The sequence below is a fragment of the Pteropus alecto genome, unplaced genomic scaffold, assembly GCF_000325575.1.
Source record: "Pteropus alecto unplaced genomic scaffold, ASM32557v1 scaffold7, whole genome shotgun sequence".
Taxonomy (NCBI): domain Eukaryota; kingdom Metazoa; phylum Chordata; class Mammalia; order Chiroptera; family Pteropodidae; genus Pteropus; species Pteropus alecto.
In genome coordinates, this window is record NW_006494614.1 from 21,290,986 (window position 1) to 21,307,376 (window position 16,391).

At 37.8% G+C, this 16,391-nt stretch overlaps 1 protein-coding gene across 1 annotated transcript in view; it reads right to left on the bottom strand.

The window, feature by feature from the left end:
* Positions 1-16,314, bottom strand: part of KCNQ5 (potassium voltage-gated channel subfamily Q member 5) — a 451,205-nt gene extending 434,891 nt beyond the window's left edge. The window contains 1 exon segment of the mRNA XM_025042894.1: positions 15,998-16,314. Within this exon segment, the coding sequence (XP_024898662.1) occupies positions 15,998-16,299 (302 nt within the window). The 5' untranslated portion in view covers positions 16,300-16,314.
* Between the last annotated feature and the right edge of the window lie 77 nt (positions 16,315-16,391).

Here is a 16,391-nt window from a genome sequence, read left to right on the forward strand (position 1 = left end):
GGTCGTCTTAGCCTGCTGTTCCCACCTATGTCTCATGGTCATGGCCCAGGCTCTCTTGGGCATATAGGCTGGATGTTAGGCCTGTTTAACATGGCACATTTAAATACAGATGTTTGATCTCATTTGAATTTCTGGATGAACACATCTGATTTTTCCTAATGAATTTACCAAGTATAATGAGAGAGACAGACAGACAGACAGAGATAGAGAGAGACAGAGAGAAAGACAGAGAGACAGAGAGACAGAGAAAGAATGAGAGAGAGAAAGGAGAAGAGGATGCCTTGGAAATCCTCATATAACATTTATATGTACTCTTGCCCACTCCCACTCGAATTCTGGAGATATTTCTCATAAAATTTTCATATCTAGAAAGAAATCACAATGCTGTGACTCAAGGTATAAGCATTAATTTGTTTTTTTTTTTTCTTGATCTATCCATTTATTGGAAACTTTAAAGAGCAAGTCAACATATTTTTTAACCCCACAGAGACACTTTCCTCAGGATTTGACTTCTTTAGAAGAAAGAGAAGTCATAGAAATTAATATCTTTTGCTGGCTTTTAGGAATTTGTAAGAGAGAGAAATATTTTCTCTGTCAATATACAAAGTGAAAAAATACTAAAATGCTTTTTAGTAGAATATTCTTCATACAACAGTTGAACTAACAACAGTATTTGAAATGAATGTACCTATTCATCTTTTAAAAACCATAAGGAAAGGTTAGGGCAGATTACAAGACTTAAAATCGAAGCAATTTCTATAAAGGCAATAGGAAGGCATGGCCACCAGTACTGTCTCTTACAGTGAGTGTTTGATTCAGAGGAAGTTATTTAATATTTTTGCTGTCTCAGTTTTCCAATCTTTAAAGGACAGTGTTAGAAGAGGTGAGCAAAGGTCCTTCAAGTTCTATAATCCTATTATTTAAATGTGGCAAACCATTAGTCCTTGGCAATTTTTTTTTTCAAATTTAAGCTTTACCCACATACTCAAAAATTAAGAGATTATAAAATATTTCCTGATTTCTAAGAAAAATCTTTTGGTTCAAGCTCAGAGAGCTTATACAGACAACAGGAAATTTCTGACCATATAATCTTGCTACTAAACAGAATGCTGTTGTAAAATAAATAATATATTATGTTAACTGATGTATTCACTCATTTATTCATTAAAAACATGTTTCTACAAGTGTCTATCATTGCAAAACTATATTTGGTTAGGGACTATAAAAACTTTTTTTTTTTTTTTTTTGTGCCGGCAATAAAATAAAGAGCTTTCACGCTTGCAAATTTCCACATTTATCAGATAATTGGTGCTTAGGGATGTTAGTGGTTTGTCCAAGGTCACACATGTTTAGTGTGTGGGACCTCTAGAATCTAGAGCATTTCTCATTCCCTTTACGTTGGACACAGAGTTGCCAGCTCTGGGTTATGGCTCCATCTACTTTTTGAATCTCCCCTGCATACCACTGTTAGATTCTCAGAATCACACTCACTGAGTCTTCCACCTGGTCATACCAAACTCCATTAGAGCCTTTGCTGTTGTCAAAAAAACATGTTATCCACTTCCTGCTGCTACTTTATCACACCTCAAAGCCACCATCCAAAACTTTTATTTACCACAAATCCCTATCTCTCTTCTTCCAGGATCTTGTTTCTCTCAACTACTTTAATCTTTCCCCTTCTAGGAGGCCCTTTCCCTAGCCTTTTATATTTGTACAGACTTCCAGCTGCTTGGAGAAATAAAGAAAGATTTAGTTTGACTCTGCTGCTCCCTAATCTACCATTTTCCCTCTCTCTTCACCCATTTAATTGTCAGTTATGCAGCCTAATCTGTCTCCTCCTTTTCCCCTCTAAGCACTGTTGGTGCCTTATCTCAAATTCTTCAGAAGTGCTTTGCACTTATCCACATCTCTCTTGGGGACTGCAAGATTACTTTCAAACCAGATTTCCCTGCTTTCACAGGAGGCTCTGAATACCACTCTTTCTCCTAGAGTTCCCATTCCAGTGACGCCTTCCTTACGGGACACTCTTCACCCTGTTAGGTGCCTTTCGAGATGCTGATTGCTGTGCTAGGACACTGCCTAGTTGGTGGGTTATTTTGGCCCTTTTTCCAGGACATGATTTTCTTATTTCTATGCTATTAGATGTCCTCCTAGCAGATGGTGCTGCAGATGCTGTCCACTCCTAGATCATTGTGTTTTCTTTTAGGTTCTGGCCCCTCCTCTTTTAACCTATATCATTGCCTCTTTTCACATTTACATTTTCATTTCTCTTTTTTATAATACTCTCACTCCAGTGTAATCCTTCTTTGGGACTGGGTCCTCCTGTGGATGCTGGATTGCCCTACCTTTTCTCTTCTCTCACAAAGCCCTTTCTCCCCAAATGCCACTATTCCCTAAACCTCTTTCTCTACATTCTTCTCCCAACACCTTTATTATTTCTTCATCCATCACCTCCACATTGGTAAGTAAAGACCCTCTGTCTTTCCCAAAGCCCAAACAGGTTATACATCCACACGTGCACCCCATCTCTTTCTGAAACAGCAGTAAGCAACTTCTGCTTGGTCACAGTTACATTTGCTTGAAACCTTGAAAGCTTTGATTCTTTGATCTCTTTTGCCTACCAGATGCTAATCAAGACTAAGAAATCCAGTTCTCCCTTTGAATTCTCTCCTCTTTTCCCTTCACATCCCCCGAGCTAAAACTCTGGGCCAGGCCCTCGTTGTCTATGTTGCTACACCATGTCCAGACACTTATTCTGGAGTAACCGCTAACTTTACATGTTGCTCTTAAAGCAACTATTTAAACACACACACACACACACACACTAGATTTATTATGAATAGGTCATTTAAATATAATATGTGCTTTGGAAATCTATATTAAGATTGCAATGTGGAAAGGGATTTTGGACCGACAACAAACCAAAAGAAAAAAAAAAAAGCAAGTAATTGCCTTTTACCTTTTTTGGAGGAAAAAGGAAGATCTTTCATTGATGATAATTATGAATTATGGTATCTACCCTCGGATTAGAGGAATATTCTGTTTTCTCCAGTATAATCTTATAGTTCCTTGACTATTCTTGTTTAAGGTTGTCTAGGCTACCTCATGTTAGTGCCATCAATAAACTTATTTTTATTATTCATTTCCTGCCTCGAAGCCTGGAATAAAACTCCATATCTATGAACTCTGGAAAACAGCTAAACCATATCATTATGTTTATCCCTTGGTGGATCTGAATTTAAAGAAACTTATCTTGTTTTTTTACTGGGGTGAAAAAAAACTTGAATGCCAATTTGAATGTTCAAGCTTGGTAAATATGTTCCCCTAAACAAAATGATTGTCATTTTTTCTAGTTGTCAAGGACTGCATGAGTAAGAACAGATGCCCCTTGGGTTCAGGATCCTATCTCGAAGGTTATAAATGGGTTCCCTCAAAGTCATTTATATTGCCATTTAACTTCTCCATTTGATAGAGCAAAACAAAATGACTATAGGATTTTATTATCTGGTATGGTAAATTTAAAACCAATTTAACCTCACTTTGTAATTCCCTAACCAGACTGCTTATCTACTAGAGAAATATATTTGAAGGATTAGGCTGTAGTCTCAAGGAGATGGATCAAGAACACCTTAAGGATCACGATGAACAAACATTCTTACACTTACTGACCTGACCTTCACTCTGAAGTGGCACTCTCTAGTTGAAGAAATGAGAAAGCCTGGAGAAAGTCAGTCAAAATCAAATGGGAAGTAGTGTTTCCAAAGTGTTCCAAGGACGTGGTACATGGTAGGCACTCAAATATTGAATACATGAAAGAAAAAGAGAAAGAAAGCATATTATACCCATGAAAGCCTGGGTATAATATTTTCCTTCCCTGTATTGGAATTAAAAAGTTAACAATATGAGAAACTTAGAGTGCACACTGAAAATGAATAGGCATTTCATTTGATTAAAAAAAAAAAACAGACTTTTAGTTCACATTATTGTTCGTAACCCATTTTAAGCAGAAAAAAAATAACATCTCCAAAGTATTATGAAGAAACATTAGTTTCTTTTCTATTTTTAAAAATACTTTGGAACAAATTAAACATACTCAGAATGTTTTATTAACTAGAACATTTAGTTTAACTAGTTTAATTACTACTCTTTGGAAATTACTATGATCAGGGGGAACTCCTGCGTTTGGTCTTTGTGTGGGAATGCCGTGAGCAGAACGCCCACCTGCACAGACAGCTGAACACTCAGCTCCAAAGTTTCCCAAGGGGTCAAGGGAACTGGCAATCAGCAGTGCTCTACATGGTGATCCTGCTTTACCTCGTAAGTCCCTTCAATAGGAGCAATAGCTAAATGCTGCTGGAGAAGGGCCAACCTTTGCTTTTATCCTGTCAGTTCAGAGAGATGGTTTTTGTAGCTCAGTAAATAGTAAACTAATATCCTTCTGCAGTGAAAATTCCTGAAGAGAACAGGCTGCGTTTCATTTCTGTTCAGCCCTGTAGTTCCTACTCAGGGCCTTACACATAGCGTGAGGTCAGGTTACTAAACAAACATTGAAGAATTATGTCCTAATTTTACAAATCAAAAAGCCGAGAAATGTTTCCAATGTCTCAAAACACAGGGAGCAGGATCTAAATTCTCAAAACCAACCCGTCTTAGATTCATTCAAGTGTGAGAGAAACAGGTTTAGAGAAATGGGAGCCCTAAAATTGATTCCCATTCTATAAAAGGTTATAGAAATAGCTTTCATGAGATCTATGCTTTGGAAAAATTTCCAGCTATGAAAAAATGCAGGTAGTTTTCTGTCTCACATGCTATACTATGACAACTTGCATTTTGAGACCATGCTTTAATCTCTCTGTTAAACAGAAAAACTACAGTTCTCTGCTGACAAATTATGGATTATTTCTTGGCTCACTGAGTAAAGAAACTCCTAATGATTATAACAGTCTATGTGATAAATATTTTTAAGTTAACTGCTATTTAACTATGTTACAAACATATTTGGACTGCTGTAATGTGCCTTTTTAAAAATAATAATTCCATCTAGAATAAAAACAATTTCTAATTTATTTCTCAACTATATGTAGTAGTCAATTTCCAAAAAAAATGGAAAGAACGATCTTTTAAAAATTATTCACTGAATATTTGAGTACTCCCCGATTTCAGGAATAATAGATATCAGAAAGCCTCAGAAAAATTTTAAGGCTTCGCTTCCTTATTTTCTAAGAAATCTGAGCCCAACTAAAACTCCAAGAAAAGTAGGGTTCTCTAAACCTCACATCTTTCTCAAGAGCCCTCTGTTAATTACTGCAGTGTGATATGTAAAATAGGTAGCCCAGTCTACACCTGCAGTGCACTTACGGAGCTCGTAAGCAATTATGGGGTCAATGCGTCTCTTGATTAAGAGCAGACAACTTTAAGAGGAAGAGAAATCAAATTATATATGGTAAAATAAATGAAGAGAAACACCTTTCCAGAAAGACAGATGCACAGAGAAGAAAAGAAAAAACAATAAGCTAGGAGTAATTTAATTCGGGGGAAGGAAAACAATGGGACAAATGGGAGAGAGAAAGCAAGAAATGTCCAGGAAAAAATGTATATGCGGGATGGGAGAGAAAGAAGCATGAAGGATAAACGGAATGTATTTATATTAGTGTGAAGGAAACAAGAACATTTTATTTATTAGTTTAAAGAAAGAAAATCTTATAAAATCAGTTTGGAGCAAATAGTTCTACATTCAGCCATTATGAAACAAATGAAGCAATTGCTGTTATTTTTTAATGAGTCATAGGTATTCTGCAATGAAAGTATAAATTAGGAATTTAATGTTCATAGAAAATGGTATTAAGAAGTTATACCAATTTAGACCCTCAAAACAAGTTGCTCCATAATTTCAACTAGGCAACTTAAGGAAATTCCTGTTTGGAAAAAAAAAAAGAGTTATGACATTCAAATAGTCCCTCTGGTAGCAATAAGCTAGGTGAAGTTTGATTAAAAATAAAGAATGAAAATCTGGGCTTGATGCCATAAAAGATATAAAAGAAGAGGGTACTTCAGTTTCTTTAAACACAATTTTTTTGCAAAGGATTAGATATACAAGACAACGCAAGAATGTAATTAAGGGCTAAAATACATGGTCCAAATAACAAAAGTTATGGTAAGTAAATAAAAGTAAGGAAATAAGCCAGAGCTGCCAGGAAAAACTTTATAGAAAAATTAGATCTCAAGCTGGTTAGAATTTGAAGACAAACATTCCTAATATTACCAAGTTATACATAACTCTCTGATACAAGGTTATAAAGGATTTTAACTATCGTTCATTTTTTTCAACAAATATTTATTGTGTATATACAGCAGATCCTCGAATAACACTGTTTTGTTCAATATAGATTCTCAGCCAAGGTCACTGTCTATGTGAAGTTTGCACCCTCTCCCCACGTCTGTGTGGTTTTTCTCCGGGATACCAGTTTCCTCCTATATCCCAAAGATCTGCACATGAGGTGAACTGGCAAGTCTAAATTGTCTCAGTCTGAATGAGTTATGGGTGCGTATGAGTGGCCCTGTGATGGAAGGGCATCCTTGCACCCTGAGCTGCCAGGATGGGGTCTGGCTATCTGAGACCTGGACAAGGAATAAGTGGGTTGAAAATAATTACCTTTCTTGTTTTTATTAATCTTTCTTAAATGTATGTATAGCTCACATTTATTTCAATGGTTAATATTAGAAGTGTTTCAGGTCTTTATTTAGGAGTTTGGTGATGTTTCAATGACCAGAAATATGCCAATTTAACTTTTATTTATATCAATTATTATGGTAAAATTAGTTTCATTATACATTGTTTTGCTTAAAGTTGCAGTTTCCAAGAACCTATCATAAACATTAAGTGAGGACTTACTATATACTATGTTGCTAAGAACAGTTTTTGTAATTATGCCATCCATCTGATAGGAGGGCCCCTGGTTGCACAGGTACCATCCACAATCAAGAAATAGTGGCTAAGAACAAGAAATAGTGGCTTGGCCAATCTGCCTTGGTTCAAAGCCTTATTCTGCCATTAACTCAGTGGTTAATATTGGACAGGTTATTGAACCTCTTGCTATCTCAGAATTCCAGTCTGTTAAAAGGAGATGATAAGACTAATAGTAGTACCTCTTAGGGCTATTCTGAGGATAAAAAGCATTAATATATATAAAGCATTGAGAACAATGTTCATCACATAATAATTGCAATGACTGTTGTTGGTGATAAAAAATTTTCTTTCCCACTCTCTGTATTTCATAGTTGATTATTTTTGAAACTCTGGATATCCTTGGTTTCCATGACTCCCTGACCATCTTTTTGTCTAGTGATTCCTTGCATCTTGCCGTCTATTTCATTTTATTCACCTTTTCTTCTGCTTACTCCTTACATATTAGTTTTCTCCAGGTTTACATCCTTGAGCCTACTGCCCTCTCTCTTTACATGCTCTCCTCATGGATTTATCTCTTGTCTGTACTTTCAGGTATTTCAAAGTTTCATCTACAGCTGCTGGACATACATAGTTGGAAGTCTCACAGGCACTCAAAGCTCAGCATCTCCAAAGCCTCTCAACCTGTTATTCCACCTGTATTCTTGATCTCAGTTAATGGCCCCATTATCTAGCCAGCCACCCAAACCAGAAGTCGAGAAATAACAAATCTGTTCCTCTTCCTGATCTCCCACATTCACTTATTTATTAATACATTTTGATTCTATCGTCACATTTTTTTCTTCATCTTCACTACCATTGCCCCAGTCTAAGTCCTTAATTATATCTTGCTTAAGTTGGAACAAGAGTTTCAAAATGGATCTCCCACCTCCAGTTTGTCCCCTCCAAGCCATTATTCAAAGCATAGCTGACAAAGTGATCAATCTAAAATGGAAATTCAATGACGTTTTTACGTGCCTAAACCCCATCTACCTCAAAGACTGCCTGTCACCCACAGGATAAAATCCTAACCTTTAACATAGCAATACAGCCTTTTATCACATTATCTCCATTTTTCTCTCCATTTTTAAAAACAGCCACCATGCTAGGTATAATTATATACACACATATATAATATTGTAATATCTTGATTTAATATTATTATTTTTATTTTACAGATTAAATAGATGATATTGGAAGCAACGTGTTCATAGTCATCAACTCAGTAAAGGTAAACTTGATAATTAAATTCAAATCTAATCATATTCCCCAGTGGAATTTCCTTGAAGTCAAGATCTACATCATTCCGTCTTTTGAATGTACATTAACTGCTACACATTTGGCTGCTAATTAAATATTAAACTCAATTGTCTGTTTAAAAAAAGAAAATTTATGACATGATTATTATAAAAGGTCATCTTGCCACTGACTGAAGAAGAAATAGAGATTCTAGAATTATCTCTCAGGAACTATAAATGGACATAACAAACACTATGATTATGCTTACAAAAGATGTATCTCTTCATATATATTTAACTTTAAATATCTTTTAAATTATGATATAATCTCCATATTATCAAGAGTAACTTTAAGATTCCTTTTACTTTTAAATTGCATTTTATTCAAATATCTGATTTACTTTCAGAGAAACAAAAATAAGGTAAATGTAAATATTTGCACTAACAAGTTCTCTACTAAAGGATACAGTGTATGTATATGTTGTGTGTGTATTTGTGTGCATATGGAATATATGTGTGCATATATATATAATACACATCTACATTTATATGTACGTAAAAGATATGTGAAAAAAGTTCAAACTGTTTTTAAGTTTAGAAATAGATGTCCACTAACACTTAACTTATTTTTGGACAAACTGATAACAAAGGATTGAAAGATCACCTGAAACTCTGAGACCCATCAAAGAATTTCAATAATTATGAAAAAATGCAGTTGTGTGGCCAATCTATCTTCTGAGTTGCAACCAAATAAACTTCGACAGAATACTTATAAATGGTTGAAAAAAAAGGAAATTAAAATGGAAACATCTACAAATCATTAAACGTAACTATGAGCTATGGCTGTTCAACAATTGGACTTTAAGTAGTTTCACACCCACTGGGTTAGGATAAAACATGCTCTGCTGGCATTTTCATCTGCCAAAATAGCCATTTGTAATTAAAAATTAAAATCGAAACCACTTTTTGCTGCTGGCTATCTTCCTTGTTTAGTGTTTCTTGTATCAAGACTTCCTTTTATTTTGAAATATTCTTTTTTTAATGTTTTGTTTCTCTTAGGCCATAATAGACCCAATACTAATATTTTAACACTTTCATCATTTTTAACTGTAATATGACCCTCAAATACTATAGTATTTTTTAAATTCTGAAAACAGATTGATTTGAAAAATATAGAGAGTATTTTCTGTTACTATATTAGCAGGCTATAAAGTAGTATAGCTTGTATAAGGCATCTTTACATTAAAGAAAATCAGTGATTTTTAAGGAATACAAGAGAAAAATAAAATGTAAAAATTAATTTCTATAGACACAGACTTAATTCAAAATAGAATATATATGTAAATAATAAAGTCATTCATCAGGTCTAATTGAGTCTTGACACAAGGATTGGCCCATAGAGTAAAATTCCATCTTCTACCAGGAAACCAGTAGTATATTTTGAAGATCTGGAGTATCAGTAAGTGAATCAGTCTGGGTCATCTACATGGCTTTGGGTGCTGGTGCTATAGCAGAGAACAAGATGGAGAAAGACCCTGCCTTTAAGGAATGCAGTAGAGATAGGCAATGAACAGCTTTCTCTTCCAAGCAGAGGAGTGATCATTCTATTTAACTCTTCAGAAGTACCACTTTGGCTACTATGTGACATATAGATCTCACCAGAAGTTAAGAGTAAAGTTAAACTGGCTAATTAGGAGGTGGCCCTGAAGCTAAGAGATAAGAAAGGAAAATGATAAAAAGATTGGCTCACTTCTTATAACAAATACTCCTTTTCTTTATGACAATATTTTAGTATCCTCCTATAGTATCCTCCATCATCTTGGTTGTATCACAGACCCTGTTGTGCCCATTTCACAGATAAAGATTTGGAGACCCAAAGGGGTGAAATGACTTCTTCCAAGCTAATTAGTGGAAAAGTTGGGAGCAAAGAAATTGGTCTCCTACTTCTAGCCTCATACCGTTCTTCTCTTAAATGAATCATCAGTATCTTCCGAGAAAATCAAAATTACTTGGTAATTGATTCAGCACTGGTTCACTGTAATACTTCTCTATAGAAGACTTCCAAGGAAAAATATGTACTTTCTCATGAAGCAAACATTTATTGAGGGTGTACTGGGTACAAGGTATCTTGCTAGGTGCTTGGGATTCAGAGGTAAATAGGCGATTCTCTGTGTGGGTTGCTCACCTTTTTGTGGGAGACACAGACCATGTAGCACACAATAACAACACAGTGGAGCAAGCGCCATTAAATGACATTCTTAGAGTGCCATAGAACCTGAGACAGGACTACCTAAATCACTCTAGCAGTGGGGAGATGTGCCCAAAAGGAAGTGATCCTTAAATTGTGTTTCAAAGAAACCGTAGGAACTGGACAGCCAGCGTGAAAGAAGTGGGAAGAGTCCAAGAGAACAGCATGAGCAAAGGCACTGCAGAGAGACACAGGATGGTAAAGCTGGGGCTTAGGGTGTAAATTAGAGATGAGACAAGAAAGGTGGACAGAGGCCATGTCATGAAGAGTCTTGTGAGCTGTTCCAAGGAATGTGGAGTTAAACTACTGGCTCTACTTTCTGACCTCTTAACATCCTCAATCTACTTACATCACATTTGTGACCCTCATCATTACACTGATGTTGCTGTAGCAAAGGCCATCAGTGACCTCCTTCATGACCAATCCAATAAAATCTTACTTGCCTTCTCTAGTCATTTCTAGAGTACTGGAAACTGAAGACTACAAACTTCTTCTTTTGCTTTTGTGAAAGTAAGGTCTCTTGGATTTTTCCTTGGCCTTCAGGTCACTTTGTCATGTTTTCTGAGACTCTTACTCTTCCATTCACTATTTGATGTTGTTATTTCCCAGACTCTGTCCTCTACCATCTCCTCATCTTACTCTGCATCTCTGGGCTATCTCATTTACTCTATTCATTGCTTTAATTCTCATGAAGTTGTTAGAAGCTTCCAAATATAAATATCTAATCTAGACATCTAGATTAAGCTCTAGACTTGTAAATGCATTCATTCATTCAAAAATATTTTATTGAATGCTCTCTACATGCCGGAAATGGTTCTGGTTGAAAGAGACCGAGTGCACCTGGTTCATGATTGTTTTTATCACTTACAATCTCCATCTAAATGTCTTACAAACATTTGAAGCCCAACAAGTCCAAATCTGAACTCATTATATTGCCCTGCAAATGTGCCCCTCACTCTTTGTCCCATATATTAGTGGTTGGGGGTACTTCCATTCTCCATATCATCCAAGTCAGAATCATCCTTCTTACACTACACATCATACTGGTGAAAATAATCTGCCTAGTCTACCTACTTATCATTTCCTTACTTAAACTACTCCTTCTTGTCCCCATGGTTACTAAGTTCCTTAGGTAAGCATCTCTCATGGCCTTTCTAGAAAAGTCCATGATACATAATAGATAGTCAACAGACAATCATAGAATGAATTTATAAATAAAAGAATACAAGAATAAATGGAAAACTTGAACAATTGCTATCATCTTTTTACAGGCCATACAAACTCCTTTCAATCTATTTACAGAGTCAATGAAGGACAAATCTTCCCCAAATTTGTATCTGATTACATCATTCCTTTGATGATAACCATTCAGTGACCACTATTGCCTACCCGATAAAGACTGGATTTCAGGGCCGGCATCTGAGGCCATCCAAGTACAGGTATGTATGCCTTCTGTTCTACCCTCTTTTCATATGGCTGTCCTCACCCTGAAAATGTTTAACAGTGCCTAGAATTACTATGTTGATTCACAATTCCATAGTTTTCTCTAACAGGATCACTCATTTTCCCCTGCTTTTCCCATCTGAAAATTAACTTACTCATTTGTCAAAACTCAGTTCATGCCTCACTTCCTCTTTGAAGCCTGTGCTGACCTTTCTTCCTTCTTCTCTACTTCCTTCTCTTTTCCCATGAGACTTTGTATTTACCTCTGTAATAGCACCAATAACATCGTTTGACATTTGATCACAAGCTTGTAGTCATTCCATCGTAAAGTCTTTTCCCTCCTTGAGACTGGAGACCACTGACTTGTTAATGGGGGATTAGCACATAATAGACACTCAAATGTTTGCAGATGGATAAATGAATGAATGAATGAATGAATGAATGAATGAATGAATGAATGAATGAATGAATGAATGAATGAATGAATGAATGAATGAATGAATGAATGAATGAATGAATGAATGAATGAATGAATGAATGAATGAATGAATGAGTAGATGGTAAAGTATCATGGAAAGATCTTAATCAAGGAGATGATATGATAAGGTTTACATTTTAGGGAGAACACTACGATGTCAAAACAGAGCTGTAAGGCTGAGAACAGAAGCTAGATGATTAAGTAGGAGAATATTGCACATAATCCAATGGAGAGACATTGAGAAACAGAGATAGTGGCAGTCACAAATGAGAAAAGAGAATAGATTTGAAAAATTATTTATAAAGTGAATTTAATGAACATTTGAATGGCCAGCAGGAGCAAGTATGAAAAAAATGAAAGCATCAAGGGTGACTTCCAGGTTCCTAGCTTGGGCGAATGGACTAGTTTTCCTAGTTTAAAATATCTATAAATTCCAATCCATGGCCTTACGTCAGACAACGATTCGCTAGACAAAGTGATATGTTACATGTATCTGCCACACTGTTTCCCACACTAATCCCCAGAACCACATTTGCTGCAACAAAGCAAATTTATATATGGAACCGCATCATGTGTTCCTCAACCACCATTATTCTTCTAAACTTTTCCAAAAAAGAGGAGAAATTAAAAATAGACGAACAGCATTCAAAGAAATACGTCACCTCATATTTGAATAGCTTGTCTATGAACTGAAGAACAGTCGAAGAAAGGAAACAGAAAACCAGAAAACATAGCTGTCTGGCAAATCTAAAAGAACTGTAAGGGAACAAACACGGCTAATTTCCACTAATTTATAAAGACTGGCAGAAGGTATTTGAGGTAGGTCATATATTGTTCTTGTCAGCCATCTCATCAGTAGGCTATGATACATACATTTGACACCACATTTTATACCATTAAAATACTGTTATAGTAATGATTCCTGCATATTTAACAAAAATTTTTCTTTACTTGAAACATAACTTTACACATACTTTTCTTGCTTCTTGGCAGTGAAAACATGGGTCTACCAAGTAAATCCATCCCTGAAGTACCTCATTAATCACAGTGCACTTGTTCTTGGCAAGAACCTTAATGCGCTACAAAAACTGTTATTAAAGTAAGATTTGGGGATTCCCAGGCTGGCAGGGAATTAGTTAGTTACACCCCTCTAGAAATTGTTTTCTTATAATTCCCTTTATTATTAATGATCTCGTTAGACTCACAGCTCAAAATAACTTTATTAATTTAATGTGTAAAATCCAGCTATTCTAAAGCTCACTTAAAATCATAAATAGCAATTGCCAAAGTGGCCTGTCCCCGAGGGTTGGCTATAGTTGCACGATCCTCCCAGAAAACGATACTATTCATTCTCTCTTTGTGTTAATGTGGACCTAGAACCCCTATCCAATTGCTCAAACATTACAATGTCAGACTCTAGAAACATATAACACAAAACTTCACATTAACATATTATATTGAAAAGTACATAATTAATTTCATATCTACCACTAAAGACATTGATAGACTGATTAAGACTGGTGAATTATCCAAACTTGAACACTTGAAAAAATCATTTGTCAATATTTAGAAATTCTGTAAGGCCATAGAAACCCATTAAACACAAACATATTGGGGGAAAAATGTTGCATTACAAGAACCCTCATTCAAGTTCAAGGGAAACACATAGGACATATAAAATATGAGCACCGGCCAAGTTTGTCTCTAACCCTCTCTGAATATACAATGCATAATTTATCAAAAAATTAGATGCCATAACTGGCATCATACTGTAAATTCAAAGCTATGAGTTTTTCGAACATACTCTTGTAAAATAATATCATTTTTTTTACAAGCATGTATTTGCTGCCAAAGTGAGCACAGATCATTATTGCTAAATGTTTTAGTAGATCTTGGCAAATCAAAATAATTTATTAGGCTCATTAGGTAAGAGGATTAATTATATATTAACTCAGAAGGGATGAACAGGAAAAGTATCAGTAGTGTTTCACTATGACTATCATTACAGTAACACATCTAAATCAATGTGAATCTTACATAAGTAAATAATAAAGTTATACCTTTTGATGTAATAATAATGCAACACAACTTTCTCCCTGTGTACATTGTGAGATGGAAAGTTGGCTGGAATAGTCTACCTAATGCTACATGTTCACATCAATCTGGGACTGTAAAATTTTCCAGACACCAGAGCCCCACAGATTGTAGACTCCACCAATTTCCTGACTCCTACGTGGTCAAATTCCAGGTTCACCTATTTACAAAACCAGCCCCTTCTCTGTTATTTCAAAAAATGGTTCTGGTGTTGTCAATCTTCCATCCTAGGTAAGAGCTACGTTTGAATGGCACACCTCATTTCTAAAAGAAACCTAGTTCATGTGTCAACACCAATTTACTGGGAAATAAGGAAAGTATCAGTGACTGTAACTTTCTCTACTGGTTTCCTAAGGCGTCTTTATGTTTCTTTTGAATATAAGAAGGCCGAAAAAAAAAAAAGAAAAAAGAACTAAAGAGAGAAAAACGACAAAGAAGAAAAAATAAAGAATTAGAGAGGGCATAATGGCATAAAAACTACCTTAAAATGTCGAGATAAACCTAACTCTAACAGGAGGCTGAATGAATGGACGTTGTGGGAAAAACAGTAGTAAACTCTAAAGCCACTGAAAGGTTTTAAATGCCTAAGGGAAAAATAAACATTTGCTTCTAATCATTTTCTCATTAAGTATTCTCTGCTAGATGGCGAAGGCTTACTTAACACACATGCTAGCGCGCGCGCGCGCGCGCGCCACACACACACACACACACACACACACACACACATCCTTTGACTCAGCGCCACAAATGCCTACTTAACCCACTGTCTGATTCCTATCCTGGACGGCCCACTTGCGCATCTGCTATTGCACTTTGGCCGGGGCTTATGCGCCCCAGACTCCCCACTGCGCGGGAGCATCACCTCTCCCGGCCCTGCTCTAGACCTTGGCCATCTCTGTGGCAGGAAGGGCTACATGCACTGACAGATTTTCCGTTAATGGTGGCTGAGGTGGTGGCGAGGCGTGTTTCCGGGCGCACTTAAAAGCTGCTCTCCCCAACAAGCAGCAGCTCCCCCAGCTCCGCCCCCAAGACTGAGGACCCAGCCCTCTGTTTTTCCTCTCTCCACCCGGACCTACCCCACCATCACCTCCTAACCTCTCCAGTAAACTCTCACAAGCCTCATACCAGCGCACGTCCTCCCTTTGCATTTCCCAGCTCCCGGGCGCCCCGCTTGGTTGAAGTTTATGTATCTCGGAACCTAATCGCTCCCAATTATCCGCGCAGCTTAGGTCTCAACTCTGCCTGCCTGGCTCCCGCCTTTGGTGCCTAATGCTGCCGGACAGCTCTCTGGGTGTTCTCGGAGAGAAGGTTCAGTCTGTAGAGGTGGGAGAGGTGGGGCTGAGGGTGGTGGAAGGCTCTGTGAGGAAGATCATAAACACGTGCAAAGAAATAAAAGCCACCACGTGTGCGCGCGAGTGTGTGTGTGTGTGTGTGTGTGTGTGCACGCGCGCGCGCCGAGCCAGGGCGTGGGCGCAGAGCGCGTCCCAGGGGGCCAGGCACATCAGCCCCCGAAGCGGGCGTGGCGGGGGGCGCGTGGGGGCGCGGGTACTCACACGAACGCGTGGTATATGAACGCCCAGCCGCGGGGTCTCTCCAGCACGTTGTACAGGTAGTTCTGCACCCTCCGGTACTTGACGTTGCGCCGGCAGCTCTGGCTACTGGTGTACGAGAGCGGTTTCCCCAGCAGGCTCATCCGGGCCCCCTGCTTGCCCCGGCGGCTCTCCCTCAGGCCGCCGCTGCCGCCGCCGCCGCCGCCGAGCGCGGCCGCGCGGGTGCCCAACAGTAGCAGGCCGTCGCCCCTGGCGGCCGCCGAGTTCAGCAGCACCCTGCCCCTGCCCTACTCCACATCCTTCATGCCGCTGCCCAGGCGCCCCCCGCCCGCCGCCGACGCCGCCGCTCCGCTCTTCACCCAGAGCCCGGCGGCGCCGCCCTCCTCTCCTCCCGCGT